Below are 20,929 nucleotides of genomic sequence, written 5' to 3'. Positions count from 1 at the left end.
GCAGATAAATCTGCTTTTAGCTACACAAAATGCTCCCGTCTCCTTTCAGCCTTCCTGTGTTTGTTCATCTTTAAGGCAAAGAGGAAGAAAGAGTCACGCTTGTCTACCTGAGTGATTTTCTTAATAACATAACACTTCAGGAGGTGTCTGGTGCTACACAAAGGGAAATAATCGCACCCTCCTTGGCATCTGTCATTCAGCTGCTTTTCTGAGGGAGCAGGCTCCAGCTCTCGCAGAGCCAATCGTGCAGTGTCACTGTGTTCCCCTTGGCTGCTCAGCAGTGGAGATAATGCAGCCCTGCCCAGGGCTTGTGCTGGCAGCGTTTTTAGGGTTTTGAAACCAGTCTTAGACAGACATGAACTTTGATTTTCAAGCCTTTTGCAAGTTGCTGATACGCGCTGGTCATAGCCAAATAATGTCAGGCTAATGTCTGAGCTGCTCCTATCTGTGTTGCACCCAAAAAAGGAACGCTTCCACTTATTTAAAACAGTGCAGCAAAAGCAGGTGTCTGTAATAGCTTCAAGGAGCTTCAAGTTTGACTCAGCCATGCCTGTAATGCCGATATACAGCTTTCCAGAAGGTTAGAAGGAAAGTTATAAATACATTCGATACATAATTCTGCAGCAACAGCAGACGAATTTTATGATTTAGGCTGTTCCTTCTGTTGGTTTCCTTGCAAAAGCTTAGACTGGTTGCTAAGCAACTGGCATTAAAAAAAAAAAAAAGAACATTTCTTTTTGCATTGCAGGCAGGAACCTTGGGAGCAGCAGAGGCCTCGGCTGGCTCCTTAAATAGCATTGCTGGGGAATGAAAGTTAAAATATTGAACAGTCATTGGTTAAAGATCCTGTTACAAAGGTCAGCCATCTAGGGGTTATTCAGTAGTTTGGTTTCTTTTGGTGCAAAAGGGAGATTAGAAGGGTGTGTGTGTGCTGTAGATGGTGCTAAAAATGGAAGGCTTCCTGCCTGATGAGCAAAATACCTGGGTGGGCTGTAGAGCTGCCTTCAGGCTTAACTCTCTTTTCTTGACAGAAAGTGTGAAGTGTGGTGTTTGTCACATTAGCATGGGCAAATTCATGCTTTTAAATCCCAGAATGTAAGAGGTGCTCCTAAAAGTGAATGTTTGAAGCTGCTTAACTGCAGTGCTCTGATTTGCTAAGCACAGGGTAAAAGAAAAGGCGAGCATCAGTCCCTATGTTGAGAGAAGTGAATGTCTTAAGAGAATAATATCCATGCTGAGGGATTCACAGAAATGTAGAAATTCAGTGAACAGCGAACATCAGAACAGCTAATTCCAGAGTTCTCAATTGCTGGCTCCCTCTAATGTCATCTTCCCTTGCTGGTTCAAGGTCACTTACAGCTAAATGGCTGTGAATCCCAGGATACCAGGAGTACTTATTCTTGCGTATTGAAAGATTTCTGCCACACACACAGACACAATCCCTTTGAGATGTGCAGTTTTTAAGATCAGGCAGAATGATGCTCAAAGAAAGGCAGTACTACTTGTGGAGATTTGTCTGTACTGGACTGCCAGGTGAATTGGGAGGGAGGCTGTCTACCAAGACGACCACCTTGAGGAATGTTTTCCCTCTGGCTGAAAGCAAAAAAGTAGAAACTTTGGAACCTTTGCAAGAGAAGAGCAACTGTGTATGGTGTGTCAGGTCTGCTTGGCACGATTTACTGTCTAGAAATTCTTCCTTTTACTTACATTTATGGTCTCTTTATCTTCTAAGTGTCTCTACTGCAGGTTGAGAGGTGCCATGCATGTATTGAATGTAGTATATAGAGCCCTTTCAGCTTGTACTGAAAGCAGCCTTTTGTGAGTGTTGCCCATTGCTTCCCGGCACCTGCCTTTACTGATTTTCTTTTCAGAAATTATTATGGAGCACACTCGCGATCTCAGCAGAAGGAAAATATTGTATGCAAGTAGATTAGGTGAAGAAAACTTAACAGAGAACAGATTCCTTTAAATATTGGACTTAAACATGCAACAGTAGTGCCACGTGCTTCACCTGTCCCTATTGCAAAAATAACAAAGTTGTTGTATGAAAGATGGAGATGTCCAACTTAGGTAACAGAGGTTCTGTAGTCCTTTACACTTTTTTTTGTGTGCATTTGGTCCCTTAAGGCGGTGTTTTCACTCTGTATCCTGATTTGAATTCTGTGCCTTGCTTGTCGTAACAAAAAGGAGAACTGTCATGAATCTCCTTAAACCTGATGAGAATCCCAAGGCTGAGAACTCAGACCTCCCATTACAAAAAGCTGGAACCCCCCATGAGGCAGCAGTTGGCAAGCTTGCCGTTTCTTTAAACTATGAGTTTCAATAAGTTCCTGTGTGTTTTAGGGGGACTCACAAGCCTTTTTTCCCAGAGAGAGTCCAAATGAGACCCAGAGGCAAATCCTCTTTTTTCTGAAATCCTTGAGAACTGGTTCCAGTGCAGTTGTTATAATCCAACAATTAGAGATCTAAACAGAAAGAACTTAAACCCTTGCCTGAGTTTTGATGTGAGCTGTGCTGAAGCTCCGAATTATGAGCAGGAAGCGTGCAGTCACTTGGAGTTCAAGCTCTGCTCTTCTCAAATCATGCCTCACCAATAAATCTAATTATTATTGCCTTGCAGTGAGTCTCACAAACAATGCACTTGGCTGCCTGGTCCACCCACACTAAATGAAAGAATATGTACATTTTAATTATCAGATTATTTCAGTGTTACACAAACACTGTTTCGTATTAAATATTTTTACAAATCAATGACATCTGTATTCAATACAGGGTGGATGATGTTTGTTCCCTGCTAATTAATGCCTGTAATGAATATCTGTATTACACCTTGGTATATATATTTCTCGCCAGTGTCCCCTAAACAAAGTAACGGTGGGAGTAAGATGTTATTCTTCCTGTAGTCATTCCTTGGCCACCATTTTCATCTATATATAATTTCTGCTGAGTAAAGTTTTCAAGGTGAAATTTTATAGATCTCTTGAATTTTTAAAATGCGTCTGGGGAGGAAGGCTTCATGTTGCCATGTTTCTAAAACCATTTCTGCTCTGTATGTTTAATTGCAAACTTTATAAACTTGCCTAAATTAACATAACTTTGTAAACGTTTTAAGAGCAGCATGGAAGGTATAGCTTTGACTTGGTCAATTAGTGTTCAGAAGCTCCTCAGCGCATGCAGTAAAGTGGCTCTACACAGGAGAGGAATTTGGGCATGGACACAAGGTGGGTTTCTCTGCTGTGCTGTGTTCAGAAGTGGCTGTTTTGCCCTTGCCCCCCAACAGGCTCTGGGCAGGCTGCAGGAGCGCTCTGCGGTTCGAGGCAGGTGGAGGCTGCGGTGCTGGCTGGTGTCCTGGTGACCAGCCTTACTCCATGGGCAGGCTGCAGATGGGGACTGAGCCGAGCTCAAGAGGAGCTGGCAGGGAGCCGGGCTGTATTGCTTCTCTTCTGGTGCGGGCCCTGAAAGGTCTCGTGGCTGCGGCCCAACTTTGAACAGGCATCTCACTGCTCTGACTTGTGCTCGCACCAGCTGTGCTAGCCAGCAGTGCTGTAGCAGCCCCAGGTGCCTCCTGCTTCCTCCTGTGGGGAACTGAGAATCCCCCACCGTCGATCTGTACGCATCTTCTCAAAGCAGTGACACTGGACGGAATACAGTCTTGTATATGCCTGGCCTTTTCATTTCACTTTTGTATGGTGGGATAGCAAGGGCTGGAGGTGTTCAGCTGCGTATACGCTGACTGGCAAGGTGCATGTGGTCCTCTGATACTGCTTGGGTTTCTCATGTCTGCAACACCTGTGAGCCAGAATAGAGGGCAGGAAGATGATGTGCCCGGTTAGGACACTTATGTGCTTATGCTAGCACTTAAAACACCTTGAGTGGTGGCGCTAGGAATACCAGCTCCCTGCAGCACAGGCAGCCTTCTGTAAAGGAGGAATAAGATGCCATTAAAACCTGAGACATTACTTGTTCTGAACAAATAGGTGTCAAGAAGGTTCATTCAGAGGGATACGAGTCATCTAGCAACAGCAGAGCGTGGTGATGTGTTTCTTGCTCTACTTCAGGATTGAATTACCCAAGCCTGTATTTCTGAGAGGGGCAAAGTACAGGTTAAGCTCCCATCTCTGTTCCGAGACAGGCATCTTTCTGGCTTCAGACCAACAGCTGAATGATGTGTTTAGAATTGTAAAATAGCAAAATTTCATTACTTGTATTGATGATATCTGATGCTCCATATAGGTGGGAGCGGTCTGGAGAATGCAGGGCAAGCTGTTGCTCTTTTTTAGGCTACATTTTTTAGGCTACATAGCAGGTATCCAAGCTTTTCAAGCAGGAGGCTTTGCCTCGTGCTGCTGCAGAGCCTGTGCGTTCTCTTAAAAAGCTCATCTTTGCCTTGTCATGTGCAGGACTGCTGTACATCGCTTTTTTCCCTTTTTCCAGGCTGCCTTCCAAGCCAATTTTTCTCCAGGCTTTGAATCTGCTAGCAAGAACTGGACCTTCAGCTCTGCGGAGAGAGGAGGAGGCAGGCTCAGGCAGCCTGCTGCGGCGTGAGGGAGGGGAAGTGCTGATGGCCTGTGGGAGTGTGAAACCGTCGTGCGGGGCTGCCAACTGCATGGGATTAGAGCAGGCTCCAGGCCCAGCAGCATGTGCTGACAGGAGCTGTGGTGGGGAGGGCCCTTGTGGGTCAGGGTCAGGAGGGGATTGTCAGGACCCGATAGGAATAGTTGTTAGTTTGGCTCTGCGAGCTTGTATCGGTGTGTTTACTGCCCTCCTGGAATATAGAAAGGTCGTGACTATGTAACGTGCTGCTGGGAGTGAATACGAGTGAGAGGCCTGTGTGTGTCTTGGGAAGGAGGTTGGAAGAAATGGGGCATTGAGTGGTTCTGGGTCGTTTATGAGGAGAGTTGGAAGCTTCAAAGAAGCTGGTTCAGGTGGGTTAGGGTGGGCTAGGAAACTGGCAGAGCTAACCAAGCCTTCTTTCTCACCAGCATCTCACACCAGAGCATTCCTCATTCCGTATTAAACTGCTGAAATACAGCAGTCATGAATGGCGCTGCTGTAAAAAGCAATGTTTGTAGAGCACATGGACTATCCAAAGGGCTATGTAACTGCTAAGCTTAATAAACACCGTTTATTAATGGTAACCTTACACCAGGAAGAGCTCCGTGGGCTTTCTGTCTAACACATGCTACTCAGACCACCCGCTGCACAGTGTATTGCTCTGCAGCTGCCTGCCCCACCCTTTGCATGGTGGGATCCCGGTTGTATTCATGTATGTTCGGGACCTGGAGAAGACAAAAACCAGTCTACAGAACAGATTACTTTAGCTACACAAACCTCTGTCTGACGGGTTTTTTTGTTGGTCTAAAATGTAATGTACAAAAGGGTAAGCTCTTTATGATCTCCTCTGGCTTACTGGAAGATGGTTGCATGCAAGGGAAACTATATGGCAGAGTTGTGAATTGGAAGGGCAGAGTTAAAATAACCACTGTGTTGATAGCTGAAGAAGACTGTTTCTTGTAAAGTGCACAGCCAGGGCTGGTTCTTTGGTGTACTACTTCTGAGCGTGGGAAGCATGTGTGTTTGTGTGTGCACATGTGTGTCTGTTTGTGTGGAGGTGGGAGTAAAGTTGCTAACTTGTTGCTGACATGATTTTTTTTTTTTTTTTGTAATTTCATATCACTGTTTTGTAGATTTCACTGAAATACCTTGCTTGGGCTCTTAACAGCATTGTCTAATCAGCCTTTTTTTCCCTTCCTCCTTTCCCTCCCCTTCCTCTCTCCAGTCAGCATATGCTGTATCAGTGCTCAAAGAGTGTGCTAAACTGCGACCAGCAGATCCCACCGTTCCTCTTCTGGCTGCCAAGGTCTGCATTGGGTCACTGCACTGGGTAAGCAAGCTGATGCAATTTTTACTATGTAATGTATTCAATGCTGCAGTGACAGTACCATAGGGTAGTTGCAGGGAGAAAGGAAATCCCTGTTAAAAATCACACATGCATGCACGTTTAAAAGAAAATAAAAATCCCAGAAAGAAATACTGCAGTAAGTCACTGAAATGAGCTTTGCTGGCCTGTTATAAAAAGGAGGAGGGGGAAAAAAACATAATAGTTATTCTGGGGACTGCCTTTTCGAGTGAGTATCCAGAGCTGAATCTGCCACCCTGGTAGCCCCTGAAAGACAAAAGTTAATTAGTTGGTCTGGCCCTTGGACTGCTAGATAGTTGAGGTCTGCTGGATGACTCAGTCTTTTGTTCTTGAAGTTCCTGTGTCAGTGTTTTCTGTTCTGGATGTGTTAATGTATGCCCCATTCAGAAGCGGAGTGGGAGTAGAAGTCTGTGCCTGTGAAATTCTGATTATCCCAAGGAGAAGAAACATCTGTCAGTCTTTTACTGCTTGGTTTAATTAATTGAATGGCAGCCTGCTGTTTTCACCTGTCCTCACCACGAGGTGTCCCTACAGTCAGTGAAGGATTATAATTGCTAATACAAGTAAAACAAAGATACAAGAAAGGAAAGCATGAAAGAAAATACCAGAAGAATCTGCTCAGATTTTGGTGACAAGATGTTCTACCTCCTCCCCAGGCCTCTACAATCCCTGTCTGGTGAAAATTGGTATTGAGCTGAACTTAATTGAGTTGTATCAGTTTAGGGCCTCAGTGAGGGCACCTGGTTATATATGTTTTTGAATGAACTATACTGTTCAAACTATAATGGTTGAACTCATATGTGAGTCAGGAAAAACTAGAAAGCATCTTGTTCTAGGAAAAAATCTTTCAGGTCTGAGGACCTTGAGGGAATCCTTGCTGAACTACCTAATTCACAGAGCAATTTAGCTCTCTTGTATCCTTAGCTCAGTATGTAAATTTTGAGGGCTGAAAGGTATTCAGTGACGTAAAATACTCACAGTGTAAAATAACATTCACAGTGAAGCAAATGCATTTTTCTTCTGATTCTTAGAGATTTTAAAACAATATGTAAGCTGGACATTACAGCTGTGTTGAAGACTCATTAGCATGTATGAGGTTTTCAAAGCAAAGTCAAGTTGTTATTAGCCTAAAAAAACAAGTATATTGATCTTTTTTTTCTCTGTATAGCGTCTGAAGTTAGAGTTGCTTCATGGGCTAAATTCCTGCATTCCTATGGAGCCATACTAGGGGACTTGCAGCCTGACAGCTTCCTCTAGCAATTCTACCATCTCAATGCTTGTCAGGAGGAAAAAAAGCCAGCAGAACAGACGTGTGAAATTTAACGGAAATCTTTCTGAGATCAGGGTAGGTTTTGCTTAGGAGCCAGAACTTTAATATGGGAGATGAACTTGGGATCTCTGTACTGCAAGTAATTCTTCTACTCTACTGCCTTCCTGCTCTGTGAACACAGATCCAACAAGGTGGGAAGGAAAGCCAACAAGTGCTAGGAAAGCCAAAGTCTGCCTGCAGTTGAGTCTGGTCCCCATTCAGATGGACCTAATCAGCTGGAGAAGTGGGCCAACACTTCTTAGTAAGTTCAACAAAAGGAAATGCAAAGTCCTGCACTTGGGGAGGAATAATCACATACTGGCGTGCCAACTAACTGGAAAAGGAGTTTTGGCTTTGCAGAAAAGGACCAGAGGTTGCCCAGAAAGGCTGTGGCATCTCCTTCTCTGGAGATATTCAGAACCTGTCTGGATGCAATCGTGTGCGATGTGCTCTGGGTAACCCTGCTTGGCGGGCGGTTTGGCCTGGATGATCTCCGGAAGTCCCTTCCAACCTCAACCATTTTGTGACTTGGGGGTTCTGCTAGACATGCAGAACATGAATCAGCAATGTGCCTTTGTGGTGAAGGCCACCAGCATCTTGGGCTGCGTTAGAAGACAGCACTGCTGGCAGGTTGAAGGAAGTGGTCCTCCCTTTTTACTGAACCTTGGTGAGACTGCATCTGAAGTCCAAGTCTGGGATCCCTAGTACAGGATGCACACAGAAGTACAGGATGCACAAAGACATACTGGAGTCCAGTGAAAGGCCACAAAAACGACTTCTCACGAATGGACTGGAACATTTGAGATACGAGGAGAAACTGAGAGAGTGGGAGTGTTCCACCTTGAGAAAGTGGCTCTGGAGGATCTTATTTATCAAAGTATATAATACTTGATGAGGGGAGAGAGAGTAAAGATGATAGATTCTTCTTAGTGGTACCAAGTGACAGGGTGAGTGTTTGGACTACAGGAAATTTAATTTACACTTTAAAAATATTTACTTATTTTTACTGTGAAGGTGCTCAGACAGTGAAACGGGTTGCCCAGAGAGATTGTGGAGTCTCCATACGTGGAGAGATACTCAGAACTTAAAAATGGTTTCTGGGGTTCAGTTGTTTAACCCTGCTTTGAGAAGGGGAGTGAATGCATCTTGTAAGACTCCGTGCTAGAATCAAGATCCCTGGGATGATCTCCAGTTTAACAGAAGCAGTGCCTTTTAGGGAAGGCATTCTACCAGACACTGGGTCACTGGTGTTTGTTGAGGTGAAAGGACCAGGTTTCTATAATGCAAGAAGAGAAATGTCAGGCTCCTTCTCTTTCATGTGTTACCCTGGTGTTCATGCAGTTCTCACTAGTGAGGACTTAATTTCAAGTGGTGCCATTAAAGTCTGCCAACTGTGAGGGATGAGGAGTTGGATGTGCAGTTATAAGCCCAAATTGAAGATGCTGTTATGGCAGGGAATGAGCAAAGACAGAGTTTGTCCTCCTCGTTGCTGCCTCTCAACATCTCTTTGGATTCACAGCTGACATATAAAGAATACTTTGCTATAAGGACATTGAGGAAAGGTGAGACTGCAACAATCACATCTCCATCCTCAGGCAGTTTGGTATCTCTAGATTTCTCATACGTGACAAAAGTGTAAAAGCAACAGTCTAACCCTAATAGCAGAAGAAAGAAGGGAGAAGTGAACTGGTTTTAACTATCTCAGTGTTGTGTTTTTTTCTTTTTCTTTTCCCTGTAACTGCTGCTTTTTCATTGTATGAAACACTTGGTGTTTTTGCATCAGAATCAGATTGCAGTCTGAAATACAAACATGATTTCACAAGATGGTAATCTAGAGTATAGCCTGTGGTTATCTAGAGTGTAGCCATATGAACTAAAAACAAATAATATTCTTCTCCCCTCTTCCTTTCACTCAGTGGCCTATGATACGAAACCTTAGTGATACCATAGAATAGTTTTAATTAAGGGGAGCCAGAGAGAAAGCTGAGTATCTTTTAAAAGAACTGAAATGATAGGTTTCCACATCTTGCAGTTAAAGGGATGCTTCTGATATTACTGGCAAACTCCTCTGCCTAATAAAGACCTTCCTGCTTAGCAGAGCTGTTTTTCTAAATGTCATCTTTGCAGTAATTATTTGCATTTAAATTACATGGCAATCAAAACAGAATTGAATCATTTAAACTGGAAGTGAACAAGTTGATCAATGCCAGTATAAATAGAAAGAAGGGTAGGCATGGCACTGGAACAGTCTAATGGACAAATATTAACAGTTACAAATACTCAAATGCATCTTGCTTTTCAGAACATATACTTCCTAACTGAAAAATTAATTGTTTTATATCTGTGTGCTTGATTGCTAGGTAGGCAGGAAATGGATGAAATCAGATCACTGTTTATACAAATGAAACAGCTAATTTATATATTTATATGTCCTGGATCTGCCTATTATGTGCTTTTGGTGCAGTAGTGTATTCAGTTTGTTTATAGTCCATGGACAAGCAGTAGTTTAGTCTTATTTCAGTTCCTAGCAATAAAAGAAACCACTAACATCGTTTATGCTGCTGGATAATTGCAGAGTGTCATGAGGAACACAGAACAGTTTCTTTCCTGATTAATCTAATGGTCATTTAACTCATTTTGCTGTCTCTGTACATGGTATCTCCACACACATAAAGAACCAGAAAAAAACTAATAGAATTGTACCATAGTGATTTACAACCTTGAGAGTGCCCAGATCACATCTATGAAATAATCTCTCGGTGCAAAACAAATCAAAGTAGAAACGTGCATGTGTTCATACTGTGCCATGCAAATCAATATGTAGCAGAGCCTGATGTGGAAAATAGCTGTATGTCCTCAGCTTCTGTTGTGACAGTATGACCAGATTATTAGCTGAAGTAAATTGGCCCTGCTCCACTGCCATATTACTGGCACCATGCTGGCCTACATCAGCAGATGCTCTGCCCACTCGACCACTAGCTTCCAGGATTTGGCCTGCATTGAACAGCTGAGTGAAGTAAGGAATGTTTTGGTTGCCATTTTCAGAATTACCATTTTTCGCAAATTGAAGGGAAAAAAAAAGCAGACTGAACAGCAAATCAATACATCGTTAGTTCCAAAGCTTGTGCCAGTTGTCTTAGAGGACTAGAAAAGCTCCAGAACAGTGTACCTGTGCAGACCACACTTGTCTGGCCAAGATGCAGCTAGACCCATACTTAACAAAGCTCATGACACACAATTTTCAACAAAGTTGGAACTTTTATATTGTATATAGCACATTAAACTGGTGTGTTTTAAAGGTCTTTGTAGTGAGCTCAAAATCACTTTTGAGGCACCATGCTGCCTGGCATTCCACTTTGCCAGGGTTTCAGCACAAGAGTTTAATGAACTTACATGGGAATGATTATAGCCAGGGAACACAAAGGCCATTTTTTGTTTAGCCAGCTGTCTTTTAGCTTTCCAGAAAGCACTATGAAATTTTGGACTACTGAAGTTCATTGTCATTTTAAATTTTCATAGGAAAGTTTCTGTAGCTTAGAGGCGAATGTCCATGCTGCAGTTGTCCTGTCTTGGTCCACTGCCAATTCAGAGTGATACCTACTAAAAGACTTGCTGCAGTTTCCTCCTTTTAATAGCTATTTTAATAGTACAGTGGTGGTAATTTCACTGTTAATCTAGCTTCCCCAAGACCCTGTTTTGGCAGATGTTCTGGTTTTGATATTTTTACAACATCTGCTTAAAGACAAGTGTCAAATACTGATGTTCTCCATTTTATGAGTCTTATTTAAGGTTACTAGGATGCTTTCTTGTGTCTTTTACTCCATTGATTTCAATGGAGGCACATTGAAAACTTGGTAAATACACATGGAGACAAATGAATTGCGGTCCTAGGATAGGCTTGAATCTTCAAGGACTCTGGTCTAAGAGTAAGAAGACATGAGGCATATTCTTACTATTTTTAGTGACACACAATTGATACCACAGAAATAGGATTGTAGTGGTAAACTTGTGTAGTGTCACGTGATGGCTGTTACCAGCTAGTATGAACTTTAGAAGGGACTTCATCCCATGGCAAAAACTGCACTACAAGGTAGTGCTGTACCTCACAACCGCTTCCCTCAGTTGGTTTGACTTACAGATCCTAGTGTGGGGAGGTGGAGATCGTGCTATCAGTCAGGGTAAAGGGAGAAGAGAGCAGGTCAGGCCAGGCCAGACCATGCATGGAGTCTTAAAGAGTGTAAGATGTCCCATGAGGTCAATACATGATGGGGGGGGGGGGGGGGAGGTTGGCAGGATGAAGATTTAGAGCTGCATACTTCTGAGGTAACGGCTTATCATTCATTACTTTCACAGACCACTTAATCCGAGAGCGCTTCTCTCTCCTTCTATCTGTTGTTGACCCTGTCACTACAGATGATAAATGATGTGCATGTGCTTGTACCCAGTCACCTAGGAGCCCTGGAGTTGCATGGCAATGCTTAGGTTTTACTGTGGTATGAATAACATTGAGAGATCAAATCTAGTCCCATTATCCGAGTTATTCCACCTGCTAAGCAGCCTCTCCGAAGGACTGACATCGCTGTGAGCAAGAGGCTACTGAGGAGGCAGGGAGAATTGTAAGAAGCTACTAGAGATTTCCTCCATCTTTTGAAAGAGATTCTTGCTGACATCACAGCTAGTGTTACTGGGGCAATCCCAAGGATTTCAGATGTCAAAGGTGACCAAGAATTTTGCTTTCTATAAATTTTCTGTGTGAGCAAACCATTCTTGATGCAGTGGAGGGAAAGCGCAAATGTTACTAAGTGCAGAGGGCTGAGCTTACGTGCTGGGTAAATTGTCAGGCTTAGCACTGGTGACACGGATAATGCTGAACAGACCAACAATGGAAAGCACTGGAATTTTTATTTCCTGACATATGTAACATGATTTATGTTTTAAGCTGTAAGCAGCTGTGGGACGAAGGCCTTTCTGTTACGCTGCACCTTACTGGACACTCTCTTCATATGCATTGTTCCTCTTTTTCCTCATTTTCTCATTATTTATTGATTTTTTTCCCTCTTCTTTGTATTAGTCTCCATACCTACAGCCCACTATAACAAAAATAAGAAGCCAATCCACCTAGTTAATATCATGTGCAACTTTGTGTAGATCCCCTGCCTGTAGCATTTGGATCTCTTACGTGCGTGGGCATTTCTCAGTCTTGCTGATGTCCAGACTCCCCAGTTTCTCTAACCTTGTCTGCTGTCCTAGGCCAGTGTCGCTTGATGTGTTTCCTGCCTCCTCCCTTGTGCTCTCCTTTTCAGTGCAGTAAGGTGCCATTTCCGTGCTGCTGTACAACATCAATTTGCTTGTCCTCACTTGTTCTAAATCTGTGCTGGTGGGAGCTGCAGCACCCGCTTGCAGTCCTGGAGGGTGTTGATTCAGTGGGGTAGGGCTGGAGCTCTTCTAAAAACAAGCTGGGTGGTGGCGACAGGCCAGGGGACAGCACCTGCTGTTTCCCACTCCCTTGTCAGTGTGCCCCTGGGCTTGGCTTGAGCGCTCACCCAAACCTGTGCTCAAATACCAGGGGTAGCTGGAACAGCCGCTCTGTGTTTCAGGGAGAACATCCCTTAGGGTTGTGCAGCTAACAAATGCTCCTTGTTTCATCAAAGAAGATGGAGGGGGTGAGAAGGGGATAGGAAAAAAAACCCACAATATTACAGTCCCACAATATTACAATCTTATCAGTGTCTGCTCATGGCTTGGCAGCCTGTTTCTCTCCAGGTGCCATGGGCGTTTTCCTTTCTGGTGTTGAGGAGGGGTTGCTTAGCTAATGCTTCCAAGTGCCTCCTGACAGGTTATACAGCTTCAGTTCAGATTACAAGTTCCTTTCAGGTTGTTTTTCCCCAACACCTGCATTCTGGGCTCTCTTCTGTGGAGGTCTCAAAAGGTAGAGAACTTCTCCCTGCAACCCTTTGCTCAAGAAGCAATTCAGTGTGAAGTATGTGGAAGAATAGAACAACAGCAAGGGCCAGATTGGAGGTGTACCTCCTTGGAGACTGTTTTTGCTTGCTTCTGAGGGAATAACAAGTAGTGATTCTAAAGAAACTGAATTTAAGCTGTTACCAGCCCAAAGAAATCTTTTTTCCATAGTTGATGTCCCCCTTTGAAGCGAACAAACCATTTAGGTTCCCTTGTGTTGAGTCTGGGCTCCTGGCTGTGCATCCAGAGTAGGCATGGCTGACTCTTCCTCATATACCTTCCACAGCTTAGCTCACTTCTGCATCCCTTGGGCTTTTCAACTTATGGGAGCCCCATGGGGTGAGACTTGCGTGCCTGGCACCGTGTGGGGAGAGGGGAAAGGGACAGCAGCTCCTGCTGCTTCACAACACATGACAGTCTGCCTGGTGGGTCTCCGGGGGACTGAGGCCTTGTTTGGGGGCCTTAAGCCCTCCTTTTCCTATTGCTAGAGCAAAGTGGAGGCACCTCCTATGCTTTAGGACCCCTGTGGGCACAGCTGCGCTGTCAGATCACAGCTCAGGCTGGCTCCTGGGCCCTCACTCAGCACAGCACAGCGTGCAGGGGAGGATTTCTCACCCCAAGCGCACTCCGGTACGGGGCAGTTCGCACAGTGGATGGATGATGTGAGCGGAAGGTTTTGCTTTTCACGGCTGCCCAGAATGATTGAAGAGTAGGCGAATTGGAGAAGAGGGGGCAGATGGCAGTCACAGCAGGGCTGGCAGGGGACGTGGCTGAGTGCTGCAAGGAGGAAAAGTAAATGTTCTCAAACAGAACCGGCCGCAGAGCTGTGCTGCGCTTTGCGAGGCCACTTGTTTTCAAAGCAGCCTTCGGCTGCCCCAAGTTTGCATTTGTGAAAGTCTTTGTGGCTGGTCAAAGCACCATTAGTGTTAGTACGAACAAATGTTTACCAGAACGGTTGTGCTAGAAGTGCTCTTTCAGCTGTTCTGAAAAGTCATGTTTTTAGTTATTCATACAATAGATTAATCTGGCACTCACAGGTGGCCCTGGGTAACTGGCAGGCAAGAAAGCTGAATGGTGTGCTGCTGATTTATGCAGCATAGGCCATCAGTCAGGGACTGGAAACACCATCAGGTGACCATTCAGAGAAACAATGGAGCAAAATCTCTCCAATTTTAAATGTCTGCATTTCAACTCCAAACCTTTCATTTAATCTCTTTTTTCATATGCTCTGCCCACTCCTACCCTTGTTCACTAGTCATTAGAATTCCTTGTATAGTTCTTTTCTTCATCTAATGGAGACTTCTTGGACGAAAGTGTATGTGGGGAGAAGAGGAGAAACAATGAAGAAAGAGTGGGAATATTAGTGTTTATGATGGCAAAAGAGGTGCATAATTAAATTTCTGGCTGCAAAGATTTCATGCTTTACATAAAAGTTCCTGAGAGCTGAAGAATTCAGTTATTGTTTCATGTGAAGGTTTTTTGTGTGTTTTTTCCTCCATGCTGAGTCACGGGACATTTTCTTCTTCCATTGTCCTAGGCAATGGTCCAGAACATGCATCAGTATGTGACAGGGAAGTCTGTAGGGCAACTTACAGGATTAAGTCTCTTGGAACAAACTTCAGTCTTGCTGATGTGATTGGGAGTTTAAAGGGTCTCATTTGAGCATCGCTGAAGTTAGCAGAACTATTTCCAGTGTTATCAGAAGACTTTGGATTTTGCCATTAAAGATGATCTTTGCAATTTGCTTGGTGACGCCAAGTATGCCTGTGGGGAGGGTTCCCCTATTTCAGTTAGCAGTTTCCAGACTCATAGTTGACTAAGCAATCAGCAGTACTGTAATGCTTGCAAATTTCAGTGAAGGATTGACGAAATACGTGTTGATCATTGGGCTGACTGGTCTGAAGCTTCAGAAATTTGAAAACTATTGGCCTACATTTAGTCTGAAGTGCTGTGGCCTCAGGGAGATGCACAAGCGAGGAAAAGACCCAAGCAGTGGAGCTTCTTCACTCCCAGACTTTTCAGACCTTTCTTCATACTTATATTACCAGCGAAGACCTCCTTATGTTTGATACCATCTAATAAATACCAACTTGTCTGTTTATGTAGCTATTAGTTAATGTCATCACCTGAATGTCTGCAAGGGATGTAACAAGGAGCCCTCTTGGCAGGCTAGTATATCAAGTAGATTTTGTTCATAAATAATGTATGAACACATTGCTGCACAAGGAAATTTTCTGGTCTACTGTCCCATTTTTTTGGTTTCCTTACAGGTGACTCCTTTTAGATGTTAAAGAACTGTGAGGTGCTGTAGTCTGACAAAGCTGAGTCTTAAGAGAGTGCATTTCGGTTACAACTGCAGTACTTGCACCTAAAACGTTGGATTCCAAAAAAAAAAAGAAAAAGGATTTTCTGCAGACAGAATAATTCCATCCCAGAAAGTTGGTTGTCTTGTCATAGAAGTTTCTAAAAGTAGGATTATTTTGGTAGCAGTCTGGCTATTGATTAAAGGTCACGCTGATCATGGCTGACAGGGTCTGCAGACTGCCTTGTACGCACACAAGATGTTCTTGTAGGCTCTGTATATTTCAAGCCTTACTTAGAACTTTTACCTGTACATCTGTAACCTTGATTTTTTCAGATATGTACAGTCTACAGTTCTTAGTCTTTTTCTGCATGTGAAGGGTGAGTGATGTTAATGAGAATTTAAGGTTAGAAATGAGGAACACTGTTCTGCCATAAAAGATTTGAATTGTTTTTGGTTAAAAATTCTCATTCACTCTGATTTTAAAGAATCTTTATATTTTTTTCAGACTTAGGTCTGCATCATCAGTTGGAAAGGAAGGTTGAGGGGAGCACTCTGTGCTGTAATAGAAGACGCTGTTTTGGAGGTTGATGCCAAGAGTTCACAAATGCTTCTCTTCCCATTAGAATCTGTAGTATAAAATGAGGGCGGTGAGGCACTGGCACAGGCTGCCCAGAGAAGCTGTGGGTGCCCCATCCCTGGAGGTGTTCAAGGCCAGGCTGGATGGGGCTTTGGGCAGCCTGGTCTGGTGGGAGGTGTCCCTGCACATGGCAGGGGGTTGGAATTAGATGGCCTTTAAGGTCCCTTCCAACCCAAACCATACTAGGATTCTGTGATTCTAAAATGCATCTCTAAGGGAACTGTGTCTTTGCGAAAAGATACCAAATGTAGCTAGTGCATGCAGCACCAGCTGGTAAGGTAGTACAGCATTTCAGATCAAATTTGGGTCCTGCATTTGCTGCCTCATTGTGGTGGTAGAACTGCAAGCAACAGCTGAACTCAGCTTACAGTGAAGATCTTGCTTGTTTTGTAAAGTTTTAAAAAGAAGTAAAATTTGCTAGGATTTAAAAGCATTGTACAGCAAACCTAGATGGTCTTTGTTTAAAGGAAGATACCTGTTAGACCTCTCAATATACTGCCAGGATGATATGTAAGTGGTTAGTCCATTGGTGTTTAAGACTGTGATTCCCCTGGAGGGAAACAAAAGTAAGATACCGCCCTTCGTTAACGTTAAATGACTGAAAATAGTTTAGGGTGGATACTTAAAACAAGACCAGAACTCTTCTGAAAATGGGAATGTGCATCAAGGTCTGATAAAGTGGCCTTCTATGTTCTCCTTTCTATGAGCACTTACTGTGGTCTCTGAAGCCTTGTTGTGAGTGGCTCTCAGATCTCTTACTGATACATGTATAAGAGGGTAGCCTTACTGAAGCAGGTATAGCAGAAATGCATATAATTGTCAACCTGTCATCTTTTGCAGCTGGAAGAAGGAGAATGCTTTGCTAAAATGGTGATAGACCTGGGTGAAGATGCTGGAGAGTCCCTAGCAAAGGGTTACCTGGCACTGGGTCTTTCATACAGTCTTCAAGCTACTGATGGTGAGTTATCCTGTTTGTGGGAAACTTATTAGAATCTGTGCTTTTAGTGATGACTGGTCATAGAAAATTGCAAGACAAATTGGGAGTGTTCACTTCTTCAGACAACTTTCTTCTGTAGTAACAAAAAATAATTTTTTAGGTAAAAGAGGAAACACGTCATTACCTAGAAGATGCTAATCTGACTGTAGTCAATGATTCTTGGTGTGCTTTATTTGGATTTTTGTGATACATTTCTTTCACTTATTTGCACAACAAAAAGTTGAACTTTTGATCTATTTTCATATTTTTGTCACCCACTCATAAATCACATAAAGAAATATAATCCAAGAACTGGAGGCAGAAATGCCTGACTTCAGTTCCTAGCGTGATACTGATTCCCCACAGAGATTCAACCTCTCTGTGATGCAGTTTCTTTCTCTGCTTAGAAGTAAACAAGATAAAAATATCTTTCTCATTGGTACTTATGGATGTTGACTACATACAATGTAAGAATTTAATTTTTTAATGTTGACTGCTTGGGTTTTGTGTGATCAGACAGTGTGCTTCTGCAGAATCGGTGCTTAGTAGTTTGAAGGGTTGAAAGTCCTGGTGTTTAGGAGAGATCTAGATTTGACCTTCATCACGCTCACAGCTGGATACACCTTTGCTTCTTCTATGACTTCTACCATAGGTAGAAGGCTTGCTAACATAGTTTCTTTGAATAATGGCTGAGCTAGTTTGTTTCCTAATCAAATCAGCAGTCCACACCATATGCCAGCAATGGCTTTTCTGTCAGATGTGTTCCACAGAAACAAACTTCTTCCAGCAGATGAGCCTGAAACAAAGCTACAGTGACAGCCTGTATGGTATCATGGAAGTACTATGGTCTTACAAATTACACCAAAATTTTGTAAGGCATGTGTTTGAGGAAGCAGCTTGTATATTTCAGAAGTGCAAGTCAGTGTATTTTTTTCAGGCACATCTATCTGATCAGGTGGTTTGAGAACTGCTTTCCAGCATGGAGGGTAACATGCAGTGTTGCTCCTTTCAGTTCTCCATTTCTCTGATTCTGAATAGTTTCCCTTAGTAAGTTCATATCAAGAAACGTATGTCTAGCCTGAATTTTTTTTTTTTTTTTTTTTTTTTAAGTTCGTTAAACATTGAGCTCTGCTTAACAGCCTAATTCCTTAGGGCATTTTGCCTAGATTTTGTTTAAACTGTCCCTAAAGCTATACAAGATCCCAGAGACTATTTTCAGAGACAGAAGGGTTTGTGTGCTAACCCCATTACAATCTATTTATTATCCTCTATGGAAAGAAAAGAGTTTCTAAAGAATGGAGTTGCAGAGGCATGTGTTGTGCTCTAAAAATACTTTGGTGCACCAAAACACAAGTTGGAAACTTTTTTTCTTCTGAAAGAGAAGTCTTCCTTGAGTATTCAAGAGGTTAGTTCGGAAGACATGGTAAGTGTCCTTTTTAATATTAAATAAACAGTCTTCATAACAGTTGCCTTGGAATTTTGTCCAGATTAGTATCTGATTTTGTTCTGAAACAATGGAATATCTGCCTTCTCTTCCTCATATCTCTAGCCCGTAAGTCAACAGGGCCACTCACACAGTTATTTAAGGAAAATCTGAAGAGTGTATTTGCATTTTCAGGTTATGTTTTAATGAAATGGATCACATCCTTCAAAAGCCTACTTATGATGATCACAAATATGGAACAGCATTTTATTAGAAAACATCAAATTTGCACTAATGAGATGTTTTTCACTAGTGTTGTTAATAAAAAGCCTATCTCAGTGTGGAAGCAAGAATACAACATGTTGAAGGGAAGATAGCAACCCTGCTATTAATCCTGCTTCATAGTGTCAGTCATTTATCACTGTGTTTATACCAGTTCACAGTGACATGTGCAGACATGCAAACATCTGTGTCTATATGTGATTTCCATAACTTTCTACTTAGGCTGATTTTCAGCGAATCAGCATTTTAAATGACAGCTGTTTCAGAAACATTTAACCAACTGCCTTATAAAGCTTACAGCGGTATATCAAGACGCCTTCCAACCAAGGTTAGGCTTTTTCTCCTTAATTTGTCATTTTAGTAAATATTTATTATCCTGTGTGACAAAGGCACTGAGGAGTTGTATTAAGGCCTTTCTTATGTGACTGCTTTTTATCAAGCGCTTTCTGCAGAAATGAGAAGAGCAAATGCCACTGGATGATAATTCAAAGTACTTGTGGGAGTATTTGATAAAGTCAATTTACAACTATTAGATTTACTCCTGGATGAAGTAAGATTTCCTGAAACTTGTGCTGCATAGCAGTATGTAGCTTCCAAGTTCTTAATATCTAATTGCATCTTTCTTGAAAGAAGGCTCAATGAAGTTGCTGAAAGATGTGTCCTCAGAGGAAGTCACCACCACTTTTGCCTCACTCTTAAAAGCACAAGTCTCTTGTTCATACAGAAAGTCCATCTATCTAAATTTTCTGTGTCCCAAATGTGTTCCCAATGAGGCAATTTCAACAGCAAACCTTTTTCTTGCTTCTTATAGTTTGTTTTGACTTAAGCTGTAGTGTCAACTTTGCTTCCCCTAGGTCTCATGAAGAATTCGTTGAAGACAGGGGAATGTGAGATGAATTTACCACAGGCTAAAGAGGAAAGACAAGTTGAGCATGTTCTTATCTAACATCACCACCTCATGTCTCATTTTTAAATATTTGTAGGTTAACATACCCTCACTCTCTTTACTTAGTTGAGAAGGAGAGTGTTCTGCATCTCTGTTTTCATTTAGAATTTCGGTATAAGGCCACAAATCAGAGACTGAAATGGAAACTTTTCCTAGCAGTCCTTGTGGGTTGTATAAATAATCAGTATACTGACATTACCAGTCAATGTTTAAACAAAAATAAAAGTTAGATATTGCCTACCAGTGAATAAACCCATCATTTTTGCATCTGGAGATAATGATCAACACATACAATCATTAATTATAATCCTGGGTGCTAAAACTGTTTAACTTTCAGTATTAGTTGTCTTAACTCGGAAGCAGTTTGGAAACCCATTGGTGTGTGCAAAAGGCTGTATGTATGTAGGTGTTTTAGATCAGAAATGTATTTTTGAAGTTCAAATCTTGATCATCCCCACTTCTTAACATTGTGATTCATGCGACAGACCAGTTTTGGAGAACACAAACTGGATCCTTTTGTCATAGAACTGTGCCGCAAAAATAAACCTCATTATGTTGCAGCTGCTCATGGGGGTTCAGTCCAAGGGACAAGACTGGAACTAGACCCCTGACCCCATGTTTGCAGTTTTCACGCTGATCCTCAGCATTGTTTCACTCCATGCATTTACACCTACTGTGCTGCACCTTCTCACTAACACAGAGTTTACCTTTGTCCGTTTTCAAATGTGACTTTAGAGCTTGTATTTTATTTTTATTTGGGTACCAAACTGTTGAAAATCCTGTTGACTTTTGGTAACGCTAAAGCTCCTTTAAAATCCTGAGTGCTTTTGAGAATGAATCTTGGGCTCCTAAGGTACAATTTGAAAAGTTCTGTGTGTTACAGGAATATCTGTTACAGAAACTTAGACTCCCTGGTGTTCTCTCCCTTACTTTGGTCAGACCGTGCTTTGTTCTGCTATTTTCATCTAAATAATAAGTATCATACAACCTTTTTGTTAGTAGAGCTGTAGCAGCCATGCTCATAGTGGGTAAAGCTGAGTAGATGCTGAAAATTTGTTAGTGCCGTCAGTCCTAGAGAAAGGAGCACAGCTTTAGAGGTCTAGTTACAGTCATCTAATTGTGTCCCCTTAGTGCAAGCTTTTCTTTGGCTGAAGTGAGAGCTTCTCGGTG

The 20,929-nt window shown here is 42.5% G+C and overlaps 1 protein-coding gene across 12 annotated transcripts in view; it reads left to right on the top strand.

The window, feature by feature from the left end:
* TTC7A (tetratricopeptide repeat domain 7A) overlaps positions 1-20,929 on the top strand; it is a 168,011-nt gene that overhangs the window by 50,469 nt on the left and 96,613 nt on the right. For all 12 annotated transcript variants that reach the window (XM_050709569.1, XM_035555850.2, XM_035555870.2 and 9 more), the window contains 2 exons: positions 5,780-5,884; positions 16,973-17,090. In XM_050709569.1, the coding sequence (XP_050565526.1) occupies positions 5,780-5,884; positions 16,973-17,090 (223 nt within the window). The remainder of the gene's footprint in view (positions 1-5,779; positions 5,885-16,972; positions 17,091-20,929) is intronic.

The sequence above is a fragment of the Cygnus atratus genome, chromosome 3, assembly GCF_013377495.2.
Source record: "Cygnus atratus isolate AKBS03 ecotype Queensland, Australia chromosome 3, CAtr_DNAZoo_HiC_assembly, whole genome shotgun sequence".
Taxonomy (NCBI): Eukaryota; Metazoa; Chordata; class Aves; order Anseriformes; family Anatidae; genus Cygnus; species Cygnus atratus.
This window is presented reverse-complemented; position numbering and strand designations above follow the sequence as displayed.